Source organism: Aspergillus heteromorphus, assembly GCF_003184545.1.
Source record: "Aspergillus heteromorphus CBS 117.55 chromosome Unknown BO70scaffold_17, whole genome shotgun sequence".
NCBI classification, from domain to species: domain Eukaryota; kingdom Fungi; phylum Ascomycota; class Eurotiomycetes; order Eurotiales; family Aspergillaceae; genus Aspergillus; species Aspergillus heteromorphus.
The window spans coordinates 299,785-314,745 of NW_020290422.1; the positions used below are offsets into that span (position 1 = coordinate 299,785).

At 54.6% G+C, this 14,961-nt stretch overlaps 6 protein-coding genes across 6 annotated transcripts; 3 read left to right on the plus strand and 3 right to left on the minus strand.

Annotated features, from left to right (window-relative positions):
* Window positions 1-23: 23 nt before the first annotated feature.
* Window positions 24-1,234, minus strand: BO70DRAFT_363172 (uncharacterized protein). Its single transcript, XM_025543498.1, has 3 exons — window positions 1,121-1,234; window positions 604-1,023; window positions 24-398 (listed from the first exon to the last, which is right to left on the minus strand). Exons 1-3 carry the CDS (start codon window positions 1,134-1,136, stop codon window positions 124-126), a joined length of 711 nt encoding a protein of 236 aa, XP_025398225.1. The 5' UTR covers window positions 1,137-1,234; the 3' UTR covers window positions 24-123.
* Window positions 1,235-2,019: 785 nt separating this feature from the next.
* On the minus strand, window positions 2,020-3,858 carry BO70DRAFT_293992 (putative oxidoreductase, FAD-binding; the record flags this gene model as incomplete). Its single annotated transcript, XM_025539459.1, has 2 exons — window positions 2,020-3,338; window positions 3,390-3,858. The coding sequence occupies 2 exons, from the start codon at window positions 3,856-3,858 to the stop codon at window positions 2,020-2,022; spliced, it is 1,788 nt and encodes a 595-aa protein (XP_025398226.1).
* A 1,069-nt stretch (window positions 3,859-4,927) lies between these two features.
* Window positions 4,928-5,896, plus strand: BO70DRAFT_294034 (uncharacterized protein; the record flags this gene model as incomplete). Its single annotated transcript, XM_025539463.1, has 2 exons — window positions 4,928-5,092; window positions 5,150-5,896. The coding sequence occupies 2 exons, from the start codon at window positions 4,928-4,930 to the stop codon at window positions 5,894-5,896; spliced, it is 912 nt and encodes a 303-aa protein (XP_025398227.1).
* A 411-nt stretch (window positions 5,897-6,307) lies between these two features.
* Window positions 6,308-8,190, minus strand: BO70DRAFT_363175 (mannose-1-phosphate guanylyltransferase). The gene is made up of 4 exons (XM_025543499.1): window positions 7,979-8,190; window positions 7,867-7,923; window positions 6,590-7,759; window positions 6,308-6,527 (listed from the first exon to the last, which is right to left on the minus strand). The coding sequence occupies exons 1-4, from the start codon at window positions 8,036-8,038 to the stop codon at window positions 6,501-6,503; spliced, it is 1,314 nt and encodes a 437-aa protein (XP_025398228.1). The 5' UTR covers window positions 8,039-8,190; the 3' UTR covers window positions 6,308-6,500.
* Window positions 8,191-8,715: 525 nt separating this feature from the next.
* Window positions 8,716-11,898, plus strand: BO70DRAFT_363176 (putative dynamin GTPase). The gene is made up of 4 exons (XM_025543500.1): window positions 8,716-9,112; window positions 9,164-11,253; window positions 11,306-11,447; window positions 11,503-11,898. The coding sequence occupies exons 1-4, from the start codon at window positions 8,857-8,859 to the stop codon at window positions 11,727-11,729; spliced, it is 2,715 nt and encodes a 904-aa protein (XP_025398229.1). The 5' UTR covers window positions 8,716-8,856; the 3' UTR covers window positions 11,730-11,898.
* Window positions 11,899-12,322: 424 nt separating this feature from the next.
* On the plus strand, window positions 12,323-14,543 carry BO70DRAFT_388115 (lysine--tRNA ligase KRS1). The gene is made up of 4 exons (XM_025545961.1): window positions 12,323-12,630; window positions 12,733-13,701; window positions 13,761-14,319; window positions 14,396-14,543. Exons 1-4 carry the CDS (start codon window positions 12,415-12,417, stop codon window positions 14,404-14,406), a joined length of 1,755 nt encoding a protein of 584 aa, XP_025398230.1. The 5' UTR covers window positions 12,323-12,414; the 3' UTR covers window positions 14,407-14,543.
* The last annotated feature ends 418 nt before the right edge of the window (window positions 14,544-14,961 follow it).

A 14,961-nucleotide genomic window follows, 5' to 3' on the forward strand; every position in this document is an offset into this window, starting at 1 on the left:
CAATCCAATCCGTAAACCTATCCTCACATCATATCATATCATATCATATCATATCATATCATATCATATATTCATTCCACCCCCCCCAACCCACTAACACTAACTAATATCCCACAATTACAATCAACCATACATCCCATCCCACTCCTCCTCATCCTCAACGGGCTTCTTCTTCCGCGCCTCCGCCTTCTCCCTCTCCTGCTTGGCGAAATCCGTCCGGTCGAGCGGACACGTCCCCCGCAGTCGCAGCCACGGCCTCACGCACTCCAGATCAAACAGATGCGTCGGATGGCACGGCAGTCGCACCACCAGCGGGTACTCGTCCTCCAGGAAGGGGTTGTTGCAAATCGGGCAGGTTTGCGACGCGGTGAGTTTGGAGCGCGGGATGCGGTCGAGCACTGTCACAACACAATCATTGTTAGCCTAGTTTTTTTTTTTTCCATGTATGTAGATTCCCCCACCCCATCCTATCCTCTATATCATACATCATACATCATACATCATACAAGGGAAGAGTAGAGTAGAGTATGATACGGCGCAGAGTATCCTCCGTAAGATAGTAAGAGGAAAATTAGGAAATGATGGGAGTGTATGGATTCTTACCGTCACAAAACTCCTCACTCGTCCCCTCGACCTCCCGCGGCGGCATCTCCGCGGACCCCAGCAGCGACTGGATCATTTGTGTGAGGAGGTCCTCATCACCACCACCTCCTTCTCCGGTTTCGCCTGCTCCTGCTCCAGCTCCCGTTGAGGCACCCGTTGTTCCGGTTGTGGTGGTGGTGGCGGTGGCGGTGGTAATGGGACTCGGTCCATCCCGGCGCATCACGTCCAACGCCTCAGCGAGGGAGTAGAATGCGGCGCTGATGTCGCGGGGCACGGGGACGGCATTGGGGCGGGTCCGCGTGTGTGTCTCGTCCGGGGAGATCTCGGAGAGGGTCGCGAAGAAGGTGGAGAGGTCGGGCCGGCGGCGGTGGCGGTGCGTGGAGGGCGGGTGTGCGGAGGGGTCGGTGGTGTTGTGTTCCACTGTTGTTTTGGTGGTGGGGGAGGAGGTTAGTGGGGTTGTTTGGGGATGAGGTTGTGAGGTGGGAGGGGAGGGGAGGGGAGGGGGGATGGTGTGTACCTTCGTAGGTGGACATGGTGGTGGTGTTGATGGTGAGCCTAGGCTCGACTCTTGTGTGGTTGTGTGAGGGAAGTGGGAGGTGAGGTCCCCTCTGTCAGTGAGTGATGGATGTCAAAGTGTTTTAAGTATGAGGAAGCGATGCGGAGGCAGCAGCCGATAACGCGTTCGTTTTGGCGGCTTCGGCTGCGGAGAATCCGCTCGGATGGGTTCCGTCTATTTTCAAGCTCTTCTTTCCAACATGCCATATAGCATTCAATTCATTCGGTTCACCCGGGTCATGTTCGAATCAGCATGGTACAAAAGTATTCAACGATAAAAAGCCTGTTCCAGTACCCAATTCTCAAGAGTCAGGTGTTCGGCCTAACCTGAGACAAAGTCAAATTGGATCGAGAGCTCCATGCAAAGTCGGTGGGGGTGGTATTCTATACTCTATCGCACCATGTCCGCAGCAACCAAGTACTGTATTTTACATCAAATCCCTCATCGTCCATGAAAGGAAACGGAGAGGGAGGGAGGAGGGGGAGAGAGATGGCCTGCACTTCGCTGCGCCTCTCAAACGCCTTCGAACCACTTATGCGCCAATGCCTCACGGGCCGTGACGAGAGAGAGGCGGTTAATCACCAGCAGCCAGAGGAATCGCTTTACCTGGGCCTATCTATTAATACCTTCAACGCTGGTGATGATGCCCTATGACTAAAAGATCAATCTGTTCTATGGTATCTACATCTGGAGAGGTTGCAAAGGTGTCAAGTCATTCGTCAGGGGGCTCCGAAATGGAATCTAATGCCTAGGGGATTATGATGATACTTTGGGGGCAATCTGAATCTGAGTTGCCAGTATCCAAATAACGCCAAATCCAGATATTGATCGGCTGCTAGCTAATATCATTACTGCTGAAGTCAATAGTTAAAGTCCTCATAAACTACATTCTTACCAGTCAACCAGCTCAACACCGGCCCTTTCAGCGCCGGACTACCACAGAAGTACCACACCTCCGCCAGCTCCAAATCCAGATCACTCGACTCCATCCGACGACGACGGACGCACGCGCCAGACGATCTTACCGCCTCATACTGTCGAACTACGTCGGTGTCCTGCGAATCGGCACCCGTCACAAACAACGTCGTGGAGTGAGGCAGCTCCGGGAATCGCTGGAACGTATCCAGAGCTAAACCCATGTCTTGGATCGATATGGACCATAACAGCCGTAGGCGACTGAGATCGAGGGCGGGGAGGTGGGCGAGCACCGGAGTGATGCCGATACCCCCCGCAATGAATGGGACAATCTCGTTTGCGCCCTGCTGGATGTGGAATTCCCCGCCGGTGCCTTTCAGGGGGACCTCGAGACCGGATCGCTGGTTTATCCGGAAGAGGTAGTTGGTTACGTTGCCGTGTTTACGGGCCGTTATCTCGAATTCTGATGCTGGGAGGTGCTGCGGATGGGAGGAGATGGTGAATGTTCGCACGTAGTCGTCGTTTAAACTGCTCGGGTCGTCGTCTTGCATGTGGTGATATCCCATGTAGAGTTCGTCGTAGAAGGAAAGAGTGGCGTATTGTCCCGGGGTCCAGGTTCCTAGCTTTTTTGGTTCGGAAACGCGGAAGCGGAAGCGTTGGATGTTTGGAGTGAGAACTTCCTTCTTGATGAGAGTTGCAGTGATGGTTGAATCCTCGTTCGTGGATACGGTTGGATCGACTTTCTCTGTTGCTAGGTATCGTACGCTCGGATTATACGGAGATGGCTCTCCCGCAATACCCCGAAATGATAGGGATCTTTCGACGTACCTGGCTGCTGTGACGGTGACGAGAACGGCCAGGTTGGACCGCGGGAGCACATGCGCTGCGTCTCTTCCGACCAAGATTTGGGTCTGTCCGGTGACGTACAGCGCGTTTCCGGTCTCAAAGTCAGGGAAGACGTAGCCGGCCGATGGGTTGGTCTGGAGGTTTCCCAGCGTCTGGTAGAGGCGGTTCCCGGAGTACTCTGGATACGCGAAGACAGCACCACTCGGCTCATTTGATACGACCCGAACAAACCCCGGGGGGCCGCCGCGGATGTTCGTATCCATGTCCGTGTTGCTGTGGGTTGATGAAACAAATAGACAGTCCGCACGATGGAGGAGATCGATTGCTTCTGAAGATAGCTGCGGAGAGTCTGAGATCAGTTTCGGGGCTGGTAGCGCTGGGATGATGTGTTTCCTATTCATGTATTTTGGACAATTTCCTTGCTTCAATTAGTATGTGTTTTAGCGACGAAGAGGAATAATCTACTCACCCAGACTGGCATCAATATGTAGACTCAAATGGGCCATGCCCAGCCCCGGCACAGAACCCTTGGCTCCGGAGTCCAGCGTGCCAGAGATCTGCCTGCCATGGAGTTTGGCCCTCTTGCGCGCCTCCAGGTCGACGATCAAGCCGGACCAGATCTTTCCGTCATGTTCTGCGGAATCACGCAATAGTGTCCCGACGACCGGGTCATGGCATCGGTCGACGGGCGTGTGCACTTCCATCGTGGACTCGGCGACCGGGTTAGCAAATCCCTCCTCTCCGCCCCAGACGGTTGTCCACGGACGGCCTTGGTCGTCGACTGTGCCGATGGCGAGCAATGGAGCCTTGCGTAGTAGATAGCCCGCTCCGTAGCTGAGCGAGGGAACCGTCGGGTTGTCCTGCGGGGGGACGTGCATCAGGTTGTGCATCTTCTTCTCGCCATCGTGGAAAGGGATAGTCTCTGTCAGGAGGGGCATTTTGGATACTTCTGGACGCTGGGAGATGTTTAGCTCATAAGGCAACTAGTAATTGGGTGGGGGTGTTGAAGTAGATGGAGGATGGATGATGGATGGGGTCCTGAGATACGAGGTGTTGGGGATTAATCAGCAGCGAGGCTTCCAGAACCCTGGATAATGAACCCCTCTTCCAAATATCGTGCGCCGACTACTTAAGTCATCAAGTATCATCAAGTGTGGAATTTTATGTCTTTGCTCAGAATGTATATAATCCATTCCCGATGCTTCTTTAAAGATGTCCGAGTGAATTTATTCTCTTTTTTTTTTTTCGAGAAACCAAGGCAGGTTAAACCGGGGTGGTCATTATTAAGTATAAAGCAGGAATAGCCCTTGACGAGGACTAAGAGAAGGCGAATCAAGAGAGCAGAGTAAGAAGATACTGTGTAGAGCCGGCTGCAGACGTCGATCGGTGGATCTCAGGGCCGTGTCAGGTGCCGATCAGGTGCCGGCCAGCTAGCTGCCAGGCACGTGTTGGGCCAGCAACGCCATTCTGGTTTCAGTTTCTCTCGAGAGTAGTAAAATAGACAGATAGTTTCTATTTGATACACAAGTCAACCAAACCGAAAAAAAATAAGTCCAGGTCAAACGGACTAGAAACGAACCAGAAACGCGGTCAAAGTGGCGCAGTTCTCCCGGCGGGAAATTCATCAGCGCGCGGCGTCATCGTCCGCATCGGCCACCCGTTTCTTTCTTTAGCAACACCCGCAGTGGAGTCGCGATCGCCCAGCGAGGCTTTGCATCTGCATCGTCTCGGCCACTCTGCTCTTTTCTCCCCGTTTGTTTGTTGTCGTCGCTTGTTTCTCGTCCCTCTTCTCTTTCTTTTATCCCACCTGCATGTCCGGCCCCCATCTCGACCTGCCGTGAGCTGCAACATCCATCCTGCAGCCGACCGTCGTTCCAACAATTGTTTCTCGACGGGCATCCTCCAGAGTCCAGACTCCGACTCCAGATTCCAGCCATCCCACCCGTTGATCCCCACACACCGCAACGGGGAATCTTGCGATCCCAGCGCATCACCACCACCACCACCATGCGATCCAGAGCATCCGTAAAACCCTCGCAATATCCCCCGCTGTTCTTCCACCTCATCCGCGCGACCGGGTTAATCTCAACCTTCATCGTGGGCATCATCCTCGCGGTCTTCATCAACCAACTACACAATGCCAACTACCGACTCCCATGGGCATTCCTCGTCGTACGCCACCCCCTCCAACCCCCTCCATCAAATCCATCACTAACCCACCCACTCCAGCTCGTCATCGCCGTCGTCCTCGCCCTGCTCAACTACCTCCTCACAACCCTAACCCACTGCTTCTACGGCCTCTCCCCGCGCCTCTCCCTAACCACCAACTCGATCGTCCTCGTCATCTGGCTGATCGCCCTCGGCCTACTCAGTTGGAGCATGGCACACACGATCCTCACCTCCTGCACAACAACCTACTGGGGCACCTCGACCGGCATCAGCGTGTGCCGGATCTACAAGACCCTGTTCACATTCACCATCGTCGCCACGGCCGCCCACATCGCCGCCATCTCGCTCGACGTTATCGTCCACCGTCGCCAGACCCGCCTGGGCGACTACGACCCCATGGCCAGCAGCTCCGCCCTCAACAACTACAAAATGCACGACCGCAATAGCAGCGTCATGTCTGGTGCTGCCGTGCCGTATGCCGCCGCCGACGAGGCGAATTATCCGCTTTACGCGCACCAGCATCATCCTTCCGATGACTTGTACGGGAGTGGCACTGGTATGGGCCTGCCGGAGCAGCCGCATCCCGCTCAGCGGATGGCTGGTGGTGTCTCCGTCGCTTCCTCCCCGCCGTCCTATAGTTCGGACGCCCTGGCGCAGTACCATACTGGTGAGGAGGAGGGCTACTCTGATGTGGTGGCCCATCCGCAGGGTCGCACCCCCAGAGTCCGCTTTAGTGCGTATGGTGCGTCCGCGGGCTATGCGCATCCTGGCGAGCACACCGGGTATGATCCGGCTGCGTATCGGTGAGACATTATAATGCGGTGAGCTGGTTTCTTTGATGGTGGCGGTTTGGTAAAATTCTCGTGGTTGGTGATGGTGAGAGGGCAAGGGATGGACATATATATCCCTCTCTCTCCTGTCCACCACGCTATGATTTTCGGAGGCAGAGATACTTCCTCTTCTACCCTTCGAACTGATGTGTTACGATTTTGCATTGTATGTATGTAAAGAATATACTTTTTCTTCCGACTTGGATAGGTTCATTTGCTTTGAGGCGATACAGGGTTTTTGTTATGTCTTCAGCGATATGCTATTTAAGTTTGTTTCTCTTCATATGATAAATATCAAGTCAGCATAAATAGACCATCCCTCCCCATACGTCTCATACAATAGATACGTTTGTGTATTTGTCCAGGAGGTGAAGTCGATTAGCATATTACATGGTGGTATTTTGAGGGGCGCTTAGTCCCAGTCTAGGAAGTTAGGAAGCAGGCAGGCAGGCTAAGTCTAAGGCGTGCAGCCCGGCAGCTCGACAAATGAACAATTAGCCAGAATAATGGATTGAGATATAAGAAAGATCACAACAGATATGCCATGTGCCAGTCACATCCAAAATCATTACACGCTCGATTTACATAATAACCTCGTTGGAAACGTCCTGGTACTGGTCAGCATCGGGTGGTAAGGGGAAAAAGGGAAGGGGGGAGGGGGGATACGTACGCGCTTCAGTTCCTTGTATGGCAGACATACACAGTTCTGTACCCGCACCTCATCGCCGACACCGCACTCCTTGCCCAGGATGGTGATGCTCTGCACCTTGACGCCGTGCTTGATGATGCTGGTCGAGTGGCTGCCCATGGGGATCGGAGTGCCCTCGACACGGGCCCAGGCGCCCACGCGGCTGCTCCAGCCAATGATCGAGTGAAGCACGCACGCGTCGTGCTTGATCTCGGCGTCCTCCAGCACGATGGAGTCCTTGATGCGCGCACCGGCGCCGACGACGGCGCGGGGTCCGATGGAGACGTTGGGGCCCAGCTTCGCCGTCGGGTCAACGGTGGCGGTGGGGTGGATGAAGACTGGGGGCACGATGGTGGCGGAGGGAGGGGTGAGTTCTTCGGACTGGGCCTGGAATGCCTTCTGGAGGTACAGGGCATTGGCGGGGACTGCGGAGCCGGCCGTCTTGATCTGGCGCCAGAAGTCCTTGGTCTCGTGGACGAAGAAGCGGTTGCTGTCGGCCAGGTCGGAGAGGATGTCCTGTTCCAGACGGAGCACTTCGGTCTTCTCTGCCTCATCCTCGGCGGCGATGAAGGAGGACTCGAGGTTCTCGGACGACGGGTATGAGACGAGGCGCGGCCGGGTGGTGCGGCGCTTGATGGCGCTGCGGATGGAGGGGAAGATGCATTCGGTGGCGAAGAGGTAGACGCCGCAGTTGATGAGGTTGGAGATGTGCGACTCGGGCTTCTCGACGTAGTGCAGCACCCGTCGGGTGTGGGAGTCGGACACGATGCAGCCGAAGTTGGTGGCTGCGTCATTGTTGACCCGGGTTCCGAGGATAACCGCCTCCGCGTCCTTCTCTTCGAACAGCCTGAGCATCTCGCCCAGGGGGAAAGAGCAGCAGACGTCGGCGTTCAGGACGAAGATGCGCTCGGGCTTGCCCTTCAGGATGGCGTCGCGGAAGTGGTAGAGACCGCCGGCGGTGCCCAGAGCGGTGTATTCGCGCAGGTATTGCATCTTGAACTGGGGGAACTCCTTGGCGGAGTCCTTGATGAAGTCACGGAAGACGGTCTCATCGTAGTAACCGACGAGGATGACCTCGCGAATATCGGGGATCTTGGCGAGGGCCTTGAGGCAGTGGTTGATGATCGGGTGACCGGCGACTTCGAAGAGGGGCTAAGAAACGTTTCCAGTGTGAGATTGTTGTCGAGGTTTTGGGTCGAAATGGGGGGGACGGCTTCGCGCGGAGGGTTGGGATAGCGCATTCAGGAGGGGCAACCAACCTTGGGCACATCGAGCGACAGAGGCCGGAATCGAGTTCCTCTGGAGGGACCACCGACCTTGCACACATTCTGTCAGCGAAAACGAAGCGAAAAAGCGACGTGAAAGTCCTACCAAGATGATGGCCTTGGTGGAGGCCACGTTGGTGTGCTCCCGCACAGGCACCTGAAGCATTGGGAAGGTGGGGGGTATAATAGATCGGAGAGATGGGGATAGGGATAGATCGCGAGCAGGATCCGATGCCACGCACGGACTAATTGATTGTCAGGCGCAAGACTAAGAGGAGTCCAGAAGAAAAGCAACAAGAGAGAAGAAGCCGGGCGGGCAGCGGAGGGGAAGAGTCTAGGTGAGAGCTCTCATTAATACTAGCGTTCCGGATCGGGATAAGGCAGCATAAGGCAGGACAAGGGGAGCGTCACTGCCCGCTCAGGGGAGCCCCAGTGCGTCCCGTGGTTGGCTAGCTGGCTGCCCGCCCGCAGGTGACCCGCTGACTCAGGTGGGCGCTGACCGCCTTGGAACTGGATCTAGACGCAAACAGCGGCTCTTCCACTTTCTACTCATCACTTTCCGCTCTGGCATCTGTCATCTCCGGTGGACCTCAAGCAGTGCTCTATCACCTCTTGGCTGATCCCCCCCCCCCAGTGTGTCTGGATGGTTCCTTGCACATTGTGAATGGATCTCTCCCCTCGACAGACGCTTGAATTTGCCTCACTCAATTAGCCTAGGCCTCTTACGCCTCTCTGTCTTCCTAGTGAAACAAACATAATTCCACAATGACTTTCTATTCTTTCTTCCATCTAGCCTTTCCTAGACATGTGTATTCACTGGGTATAAGATTGGGGACCCGGACTTTTTCTCGCCCATGCCTGGGTCATTTCTTGCCAGCTCAACCGGTGTTGAAAGACTGAAGCAGTGCATTCACTGAAGACCCCCAAACATATAAGCAGTCCCTCTGCCCCCGGTCTTTTCATATAACACATCCTTTCTTCAAAATGGCCGCTCTCCAATCTCCAGTTCCCCCACCACCCTCACCCCTCATTCCCGCAGCAACCTTGGAAATAGGACCTTCCCCAGCAGCTAACCGCCGGTTCATATATCCTCAACAAGTTAATACTCATCAACAAGAGACTGCTTCTCATCAAGAAATTCCTCTGCCGCAGGAGAACACTTATCGACTAGAGAAGCGTCCTCGACAGGAGAAGAGTCCCCAAGAAGACGATATTCCCCAACCAGAGAATACAAGAGCCAGTGAGTACCATCACCCAAATCCTGTCACAACAGCCCCTCACACTAACTTAGATACAGTCGAAAGCACAACCACCGTGATGTCGCGTCAAGCTCTCCGCGAGATTGACTCGATTAACCTCATCGCGGGCAATATGAAAGAGCTCGTGAAGAGGATCCAAGATCTCCGCCACATAGGGATCGAGGATAACAATATCGACCTTCCCAAGATCTGCGTTATCGGTGACCAGAGTGCCGGAAAGAGCTCTCTCATTGAGGGCATGAGTGAGATCAAAGTTCCTCGGTGCGCAGGCACCTGCACCCGCTGCCCGATGGAGATCAATCTGTCCGAGAGTGAGCCAGGCCAATCGTGGACTTGCAAAGTTTTCCTCTCTCGAAGGTACATGTACGACGAGTCCGTTAAATTCAACAAGGTCTCACAAAAGTCTCGCTCGTTGGGCCCCTGGCACGAACAAGACCAGGAGGACGAGCCGTTCATCACGCTTACCAACAAAAAAGACGTCCAGGAAGCGATCCGATGGGCGCAAATTGCCATCTTGAATCCTAAGACACCGTCCAGCCTCTACACACCCGGCCAGAACAGTCTAGCCGACAGTAGTTGGCAAGTGAAGTTCTCGCCCAACATCGTACGTTTGGACATTACAGCCCCTGGATTCCCTAACTTGTCCTTCTATGATCTACCCGGAGTCATAAGCCAGGCGGAACAGGAAGATGAACGGTACCTCGTTACCCTTGTGGAGAACCTTGTCAGAGAGTACATCGCCCAGCCCAACTGCATAGTTCTCCTGACCCTGCCAATGACAAACGATGCAACCAACTCGGGCGCGGCCCGTATCATGCAAGAGGTTAAAGGGGCAAAAGAGAGAACATTGGGTGTTTTGACCAAGCCGGATCGCGTTCAGGCGGGGGAGTCGCATGCTCAGTGGGTCGAAATCCTGCAAGGAGGCAAGTTCTCTCTTGGCTATGGATATTACGTCGTTCGGAACAACCCCGACCCCGAAGTCGAGCATGCCCAGGCTCGAGAAGAGGAAGAAACCTTTTTTGCCTCGGATCCTTGGGTTGGTAATGGGCTCGCTGTCTACGAAGACAAGTTCGGAACCCGACGCCTACAAGCAGCCCTCTCCACGCTTCTCCTTGAGCAAATCCAGGGATGCTTGCCACGGATTATTGAGCAGATCAATAAGAAGGCTGACCGTATTGATTCTGAACTGCAGACGCTCCCGGACCCCCCGACTGCGAACGTTCAATACATCCTGTGTAGGAAGCTGAATGAGTTCAAGGATCATATCCGCGCCCATGTCAACGGCGGATCTTCGCAGTATCCTCTTCAGAAGATTTGGGTACATATTGCCTCAGATTTCAAGAGAGCGCTTGCGAAGACACGTCCCACCGTGAGACTGCTATCTCCTGAGGATAGAATTTTTTATACGACTATACCTGATTGTGAAGGGGGCAGCGATTCGGACTGTGAAATGACTTCGGCGCCGCAACCTGTGAAACGCAAGTCGCCCGAGAATCCCCGGAATGTTCCAACCCCGCCGGAAGCCACCGCAGATCAACATGAAGGTTACTATACCGAGCCGTTCAAGAAATTTCAAAAATCACCGTTGATGTTCACCTGGGAAACTATCCGTGAAATCAATGAGGACTCATACCGAGCCGGCCTACCTGACCAGACAGACCCAAAGGCTATTGAGATTATGAACCAGATGAGCGTGAAGCACTGGTGTGATCCACTTGGCGTGTTTCTGAACTCTACCTATCGCCTTGTTCGGGACATGCTACTGAAGCAGCTTAATGAAGTTTTTGCTCAGTTTCACCAAACTGGTTTGTACCGGGAGTTAAAGCGGATAATTATTCAGTATCTGCGTGACCTCCGAGCAGAGCACTTTGAACATGCCCAAGAAAATTTCAACATCGAATACAACAAGCCGTTCACGATGGCCACCTCGGCTTTGGACCTGGCAACCAAGTCGGCGCACCAGTATCTTAGTTCACAACGTCAGACACTTCGTGCGGGGCTATACTTGGACACCAAGGGCAAGTTTCCCAGGGGGGACGCCAGGCGAGAAGCTGAATTGAGAAAGCTGAGCGCCACCGATATCGGACCCGACCGCTTCGCTCAGGAGCTGAAAATGATGGCGGTAAGAGTCAATCCTGTTCAAATCCCATCTCCACCACTGACCGTCCTTTCAGAATACGCGGGCCTACTATGATATGGCAAGTTCGCGATTTGTGGATTCCATCTGCCAAGGCGTTCACACCAAGTTGTTTGCCAAATGTCGCGAGGAATTAATCTCAGTCATTGAGAGTGAGCTGCGCATCTTTGATGATAATGGTACGTTTCTCCCCCGGACGGGCTGGATACCGTTCTAATATATTTCCTTACGCAGCACTGGACCGCTGCCTCGAGCTGATGACGGAGGATCCTGAGAGACAGCGACGCCGTCTGCAGCTCTTGAAGGAGAGGGAAAAGATCACAAAGGCACAGGAATGGCTCAACTCCGCCAAGAAGGAGGACGAGTTCGCGGATACGTTAGTCGATGACAAGGTGAGAATCAAATCACAGCCTCCCGATGAATGGACTAGTTACACCGTGTCAACCAATGGCCTTGAGTGAGTATGTTTGGTCTGGAGTTTATGAATAGGTGCTGGTGTTTGCAAACTGGTTGGGAGAATGTATAATCGGATAGCGGAGGGATGTCATAGCTACTATGAGGGGGTCTCAAAGGGGTTGGCTTTGTTTACAAGGAGACATTTGGTAGTAATAATGGAATTGGTCGTCAAAGAGAAAGCCAGTGGGTTTTTATTTCGTCCTGATCTCCATTCTATAGAGGAGATGAAGATGGCCGCCGCGATGCTTGCGGCCAAGGCGGGGTAGGGAACCCCACTCCAGTGCCCTAAGCCCTAAGCCCTGGCTGCAGCCAACTGGAGGGACTGTTTTTGGCAGGCAAGTTAACAGGCAGACAATCTTGGAGAAGGGAGAGCGATCAAATAGCACCGGACCGATTGGACCGAAACATCGCCTTGGGTAAGATGCAGGACTGTGGTGAGTCAGGGAGTCAAAGGAAGGCCAGGAAGATGGACCTGCTGGGCCGTGGGGAGCTGCCCCTCCGTAACCCAATGATAGCCGCCCGCGGTGCCTCCCGCCCAAAATTCTCGCTCTCCGTCTCTCGGACTTCAACCCACCATTCTGTGTCATCGCCCCTCCCCCCTCCCTCTCCCCCTTCTCTCTCTCAGAACCACACCCACCCCCCCTCCAAAGGTGATCGAGGCAGAGATTCGATACCCCCCGTCCTATCACCATGGCCGATTCCAACCCTGTCCAGGAGGCCGAGGTCTCCATGGCCAACCTCCTGCTCGACGAGGTCACCGGAGAGAAGGTGTCCAAGTCCGAATTGAAGAGACGCCAGAAGCAGCGTGAGAAGGAGGCCAAGAAGAAGGAGAAGGAGGCCGCCGCTCCCCCCAAGGCCGAGAAGAAGACCTCCGCCGAGGACGAGGAGGCCAACCTCACCCCCAACGTGAGTCCCGCCCGCGCATCCTCCTGTGCGCGCGTGCCTGTGTGCGGCGGTTGGGAGTCGACGGTCGCAGACATGCCATGCTAACTCTTCGCCCCATTGCAGCAATACTTCGAGATCCGCAGCAAGAGAATCAACAAGCTGCGCGAGACCAAGCAGCCCGACCCCTACCCCCACAAGTTCCAGGTCACCGATGACCTGCGCAAGTTCCTCAAGGATTACGAGGGCCTCGAGAAGGGCGAGCAGAAGACCGACGTCCCCGTCCGCATCGCTGGTAGAATCTACACCAAGCGTGCGTCCGGTGCCAAGTTGATCTTCTACGATCTCCGTGCCGAGGGTGTCAAGGTCCAGGTCGTGTGCCAGGCCCAGCACTCCACCGGTGACGTTGCCTTCGAGGCCCAGCACGAGCACCTCCGCCGTGGTGACATCGTCGGTATCGTCGGTTTCCCCGGCCGTACCAGCCCCAAGAACCGTGCCGACGGTGAGCTCTCCATCTTCGCCTCCGAGGTCATCCTGCTCTCCCCCTGCCTGCACGCCATCCCCTCCGAGCACTTCGGTCTGCAGGACAAGGAGCAGCGCTTCCGCCAGCGCTACCTGGACCTGATCATGAACGACCGCTCCCGCAACGTCTTCGTCGCTCGCTCCAAGATCGTCCAATACATCCGCAACTACTTCGACAGCCGCGACTTCGTCGAGGTCGAGACCCCCATGATGAACGCCATCGCCGGTGGTGCCACCGCCAAGCCCTTCGTCACCCACCACAACGACCTCGACATGAACCTGTTCATGCGTGTCGCCCCCGAGCTGTACCTCAAGATGCTGATCGTCGGAGGTCTGGAGCGTGTGTACGAGCTGGGCCGCCAGTTCCGTAACGAGGGCATTGACCTCACCCACAACCCCGAATTCACCACCTGCGAGATGTACTGGGCCTACGCCGACGTCTACGACGTCATGAACATGACCGAGGAGCTCGTCTCCGGCCTGGTCAAGAAGATCACCGGTGGCTACGAGACCACCTTCCACACCCAGAGCGGCGAGGTTTACAACGTCAACTGGAAGGCTCCCTGGCGCCGCGTGGAGATGATCCCCGCCCTCGAGGAGGCCACCGGCGAGAAGTTCCCCCCGGCGACCAGCTGCACACCGCCGAGACCGGCGAGTTCCTCAAGCGCGTCCTGAAGAAGACCGGCGTCGAGTGCTCTCCCCCCATGACCAACGCCCGCATGCTCGACAAGCTGGTCGGCGAGTTCATCGAGGAGACCTGCGTCAACCCCACCTTCATCACCGGCCACCCCCAGATGATGTCCCCTCTCGCCAAGTACCACCGCCAGAACGTCGGTCTGTGCGAGCGTTTCGAGGCCTTCGTCTGCAAGAAGGAGATCGTCAACGCCTACACCGAGTTGAACGACCCCTTCGACCAGCGTCTGCGCTTCGAGGAGCAGGCCAACCAGAAGGACCAGGGTGACGACGAGGCCCAGCTCATCGACGAGAACTTCTGCACCAGTCTCGAGTACGGCCTGCCGCCCACCGGTGGCTGGGGTATGGGTATCGACCGTCTGGTCATGTTCCTGACCGACAACTACAGCATCAAGGAGGTTCTGGCCTTCCCCTTCATGAAGGAGGACAAGACCGCCCAGGACACCAAGAACGCCGCCGAGGTCGTTGGCATTGAGCCCAAGCCTGAGGAGGGAATTCGTAAGTTTGATCATTCCTTCCCATCCCCGTTTCCCGATCGTAAGGAGTGCAGCTCCTGACTAATCGTTGCAAACAGCCCACAAATAAACGCGAATCGATTTGGGATTGGATTTGGGATTTAGGTTGTTAGTTGCCGATGACGATGACTAGTTGCATGGCTTTTTTTTTTTGGGATGTCAATGAAGATATGCATAAAATGATCAATAGATGATGCTGATAGCAGTATCCCTGGTAATGAGTAGATTTGTTTCGAAGTAGTTTGCATTCGTTTGTTCTCCAAAGAATAATTGTAACTACGTAGTAAATATAAATACCTTTGGGTTTGATTTCAGTTCTCTACCGCTTTGGCTCATCGCTCTGCAGGTGGTTTTTTTCTTATTGTACTTATGGATGTTAGTAGTAGGTCCTGGTACTCGAATCTTTTCTTCCATCCTAGTTCTCTAAAGAAATAAACCTGACATACTTGTCCCATTCCATTTCTGTAGTATATATGCTATGTCAAGTGAACCTCACCCCGTACTGAAAACGAGCAAAATAGCCCAGTCAAAAAGAGAATCATCCCCCCTCCTTCGCTTGTCATAGTGTGTTAGTCAAGATTGTCTCATTGTTCAATTCTCTTTCAAGACTGGCAGATTCAAAAGC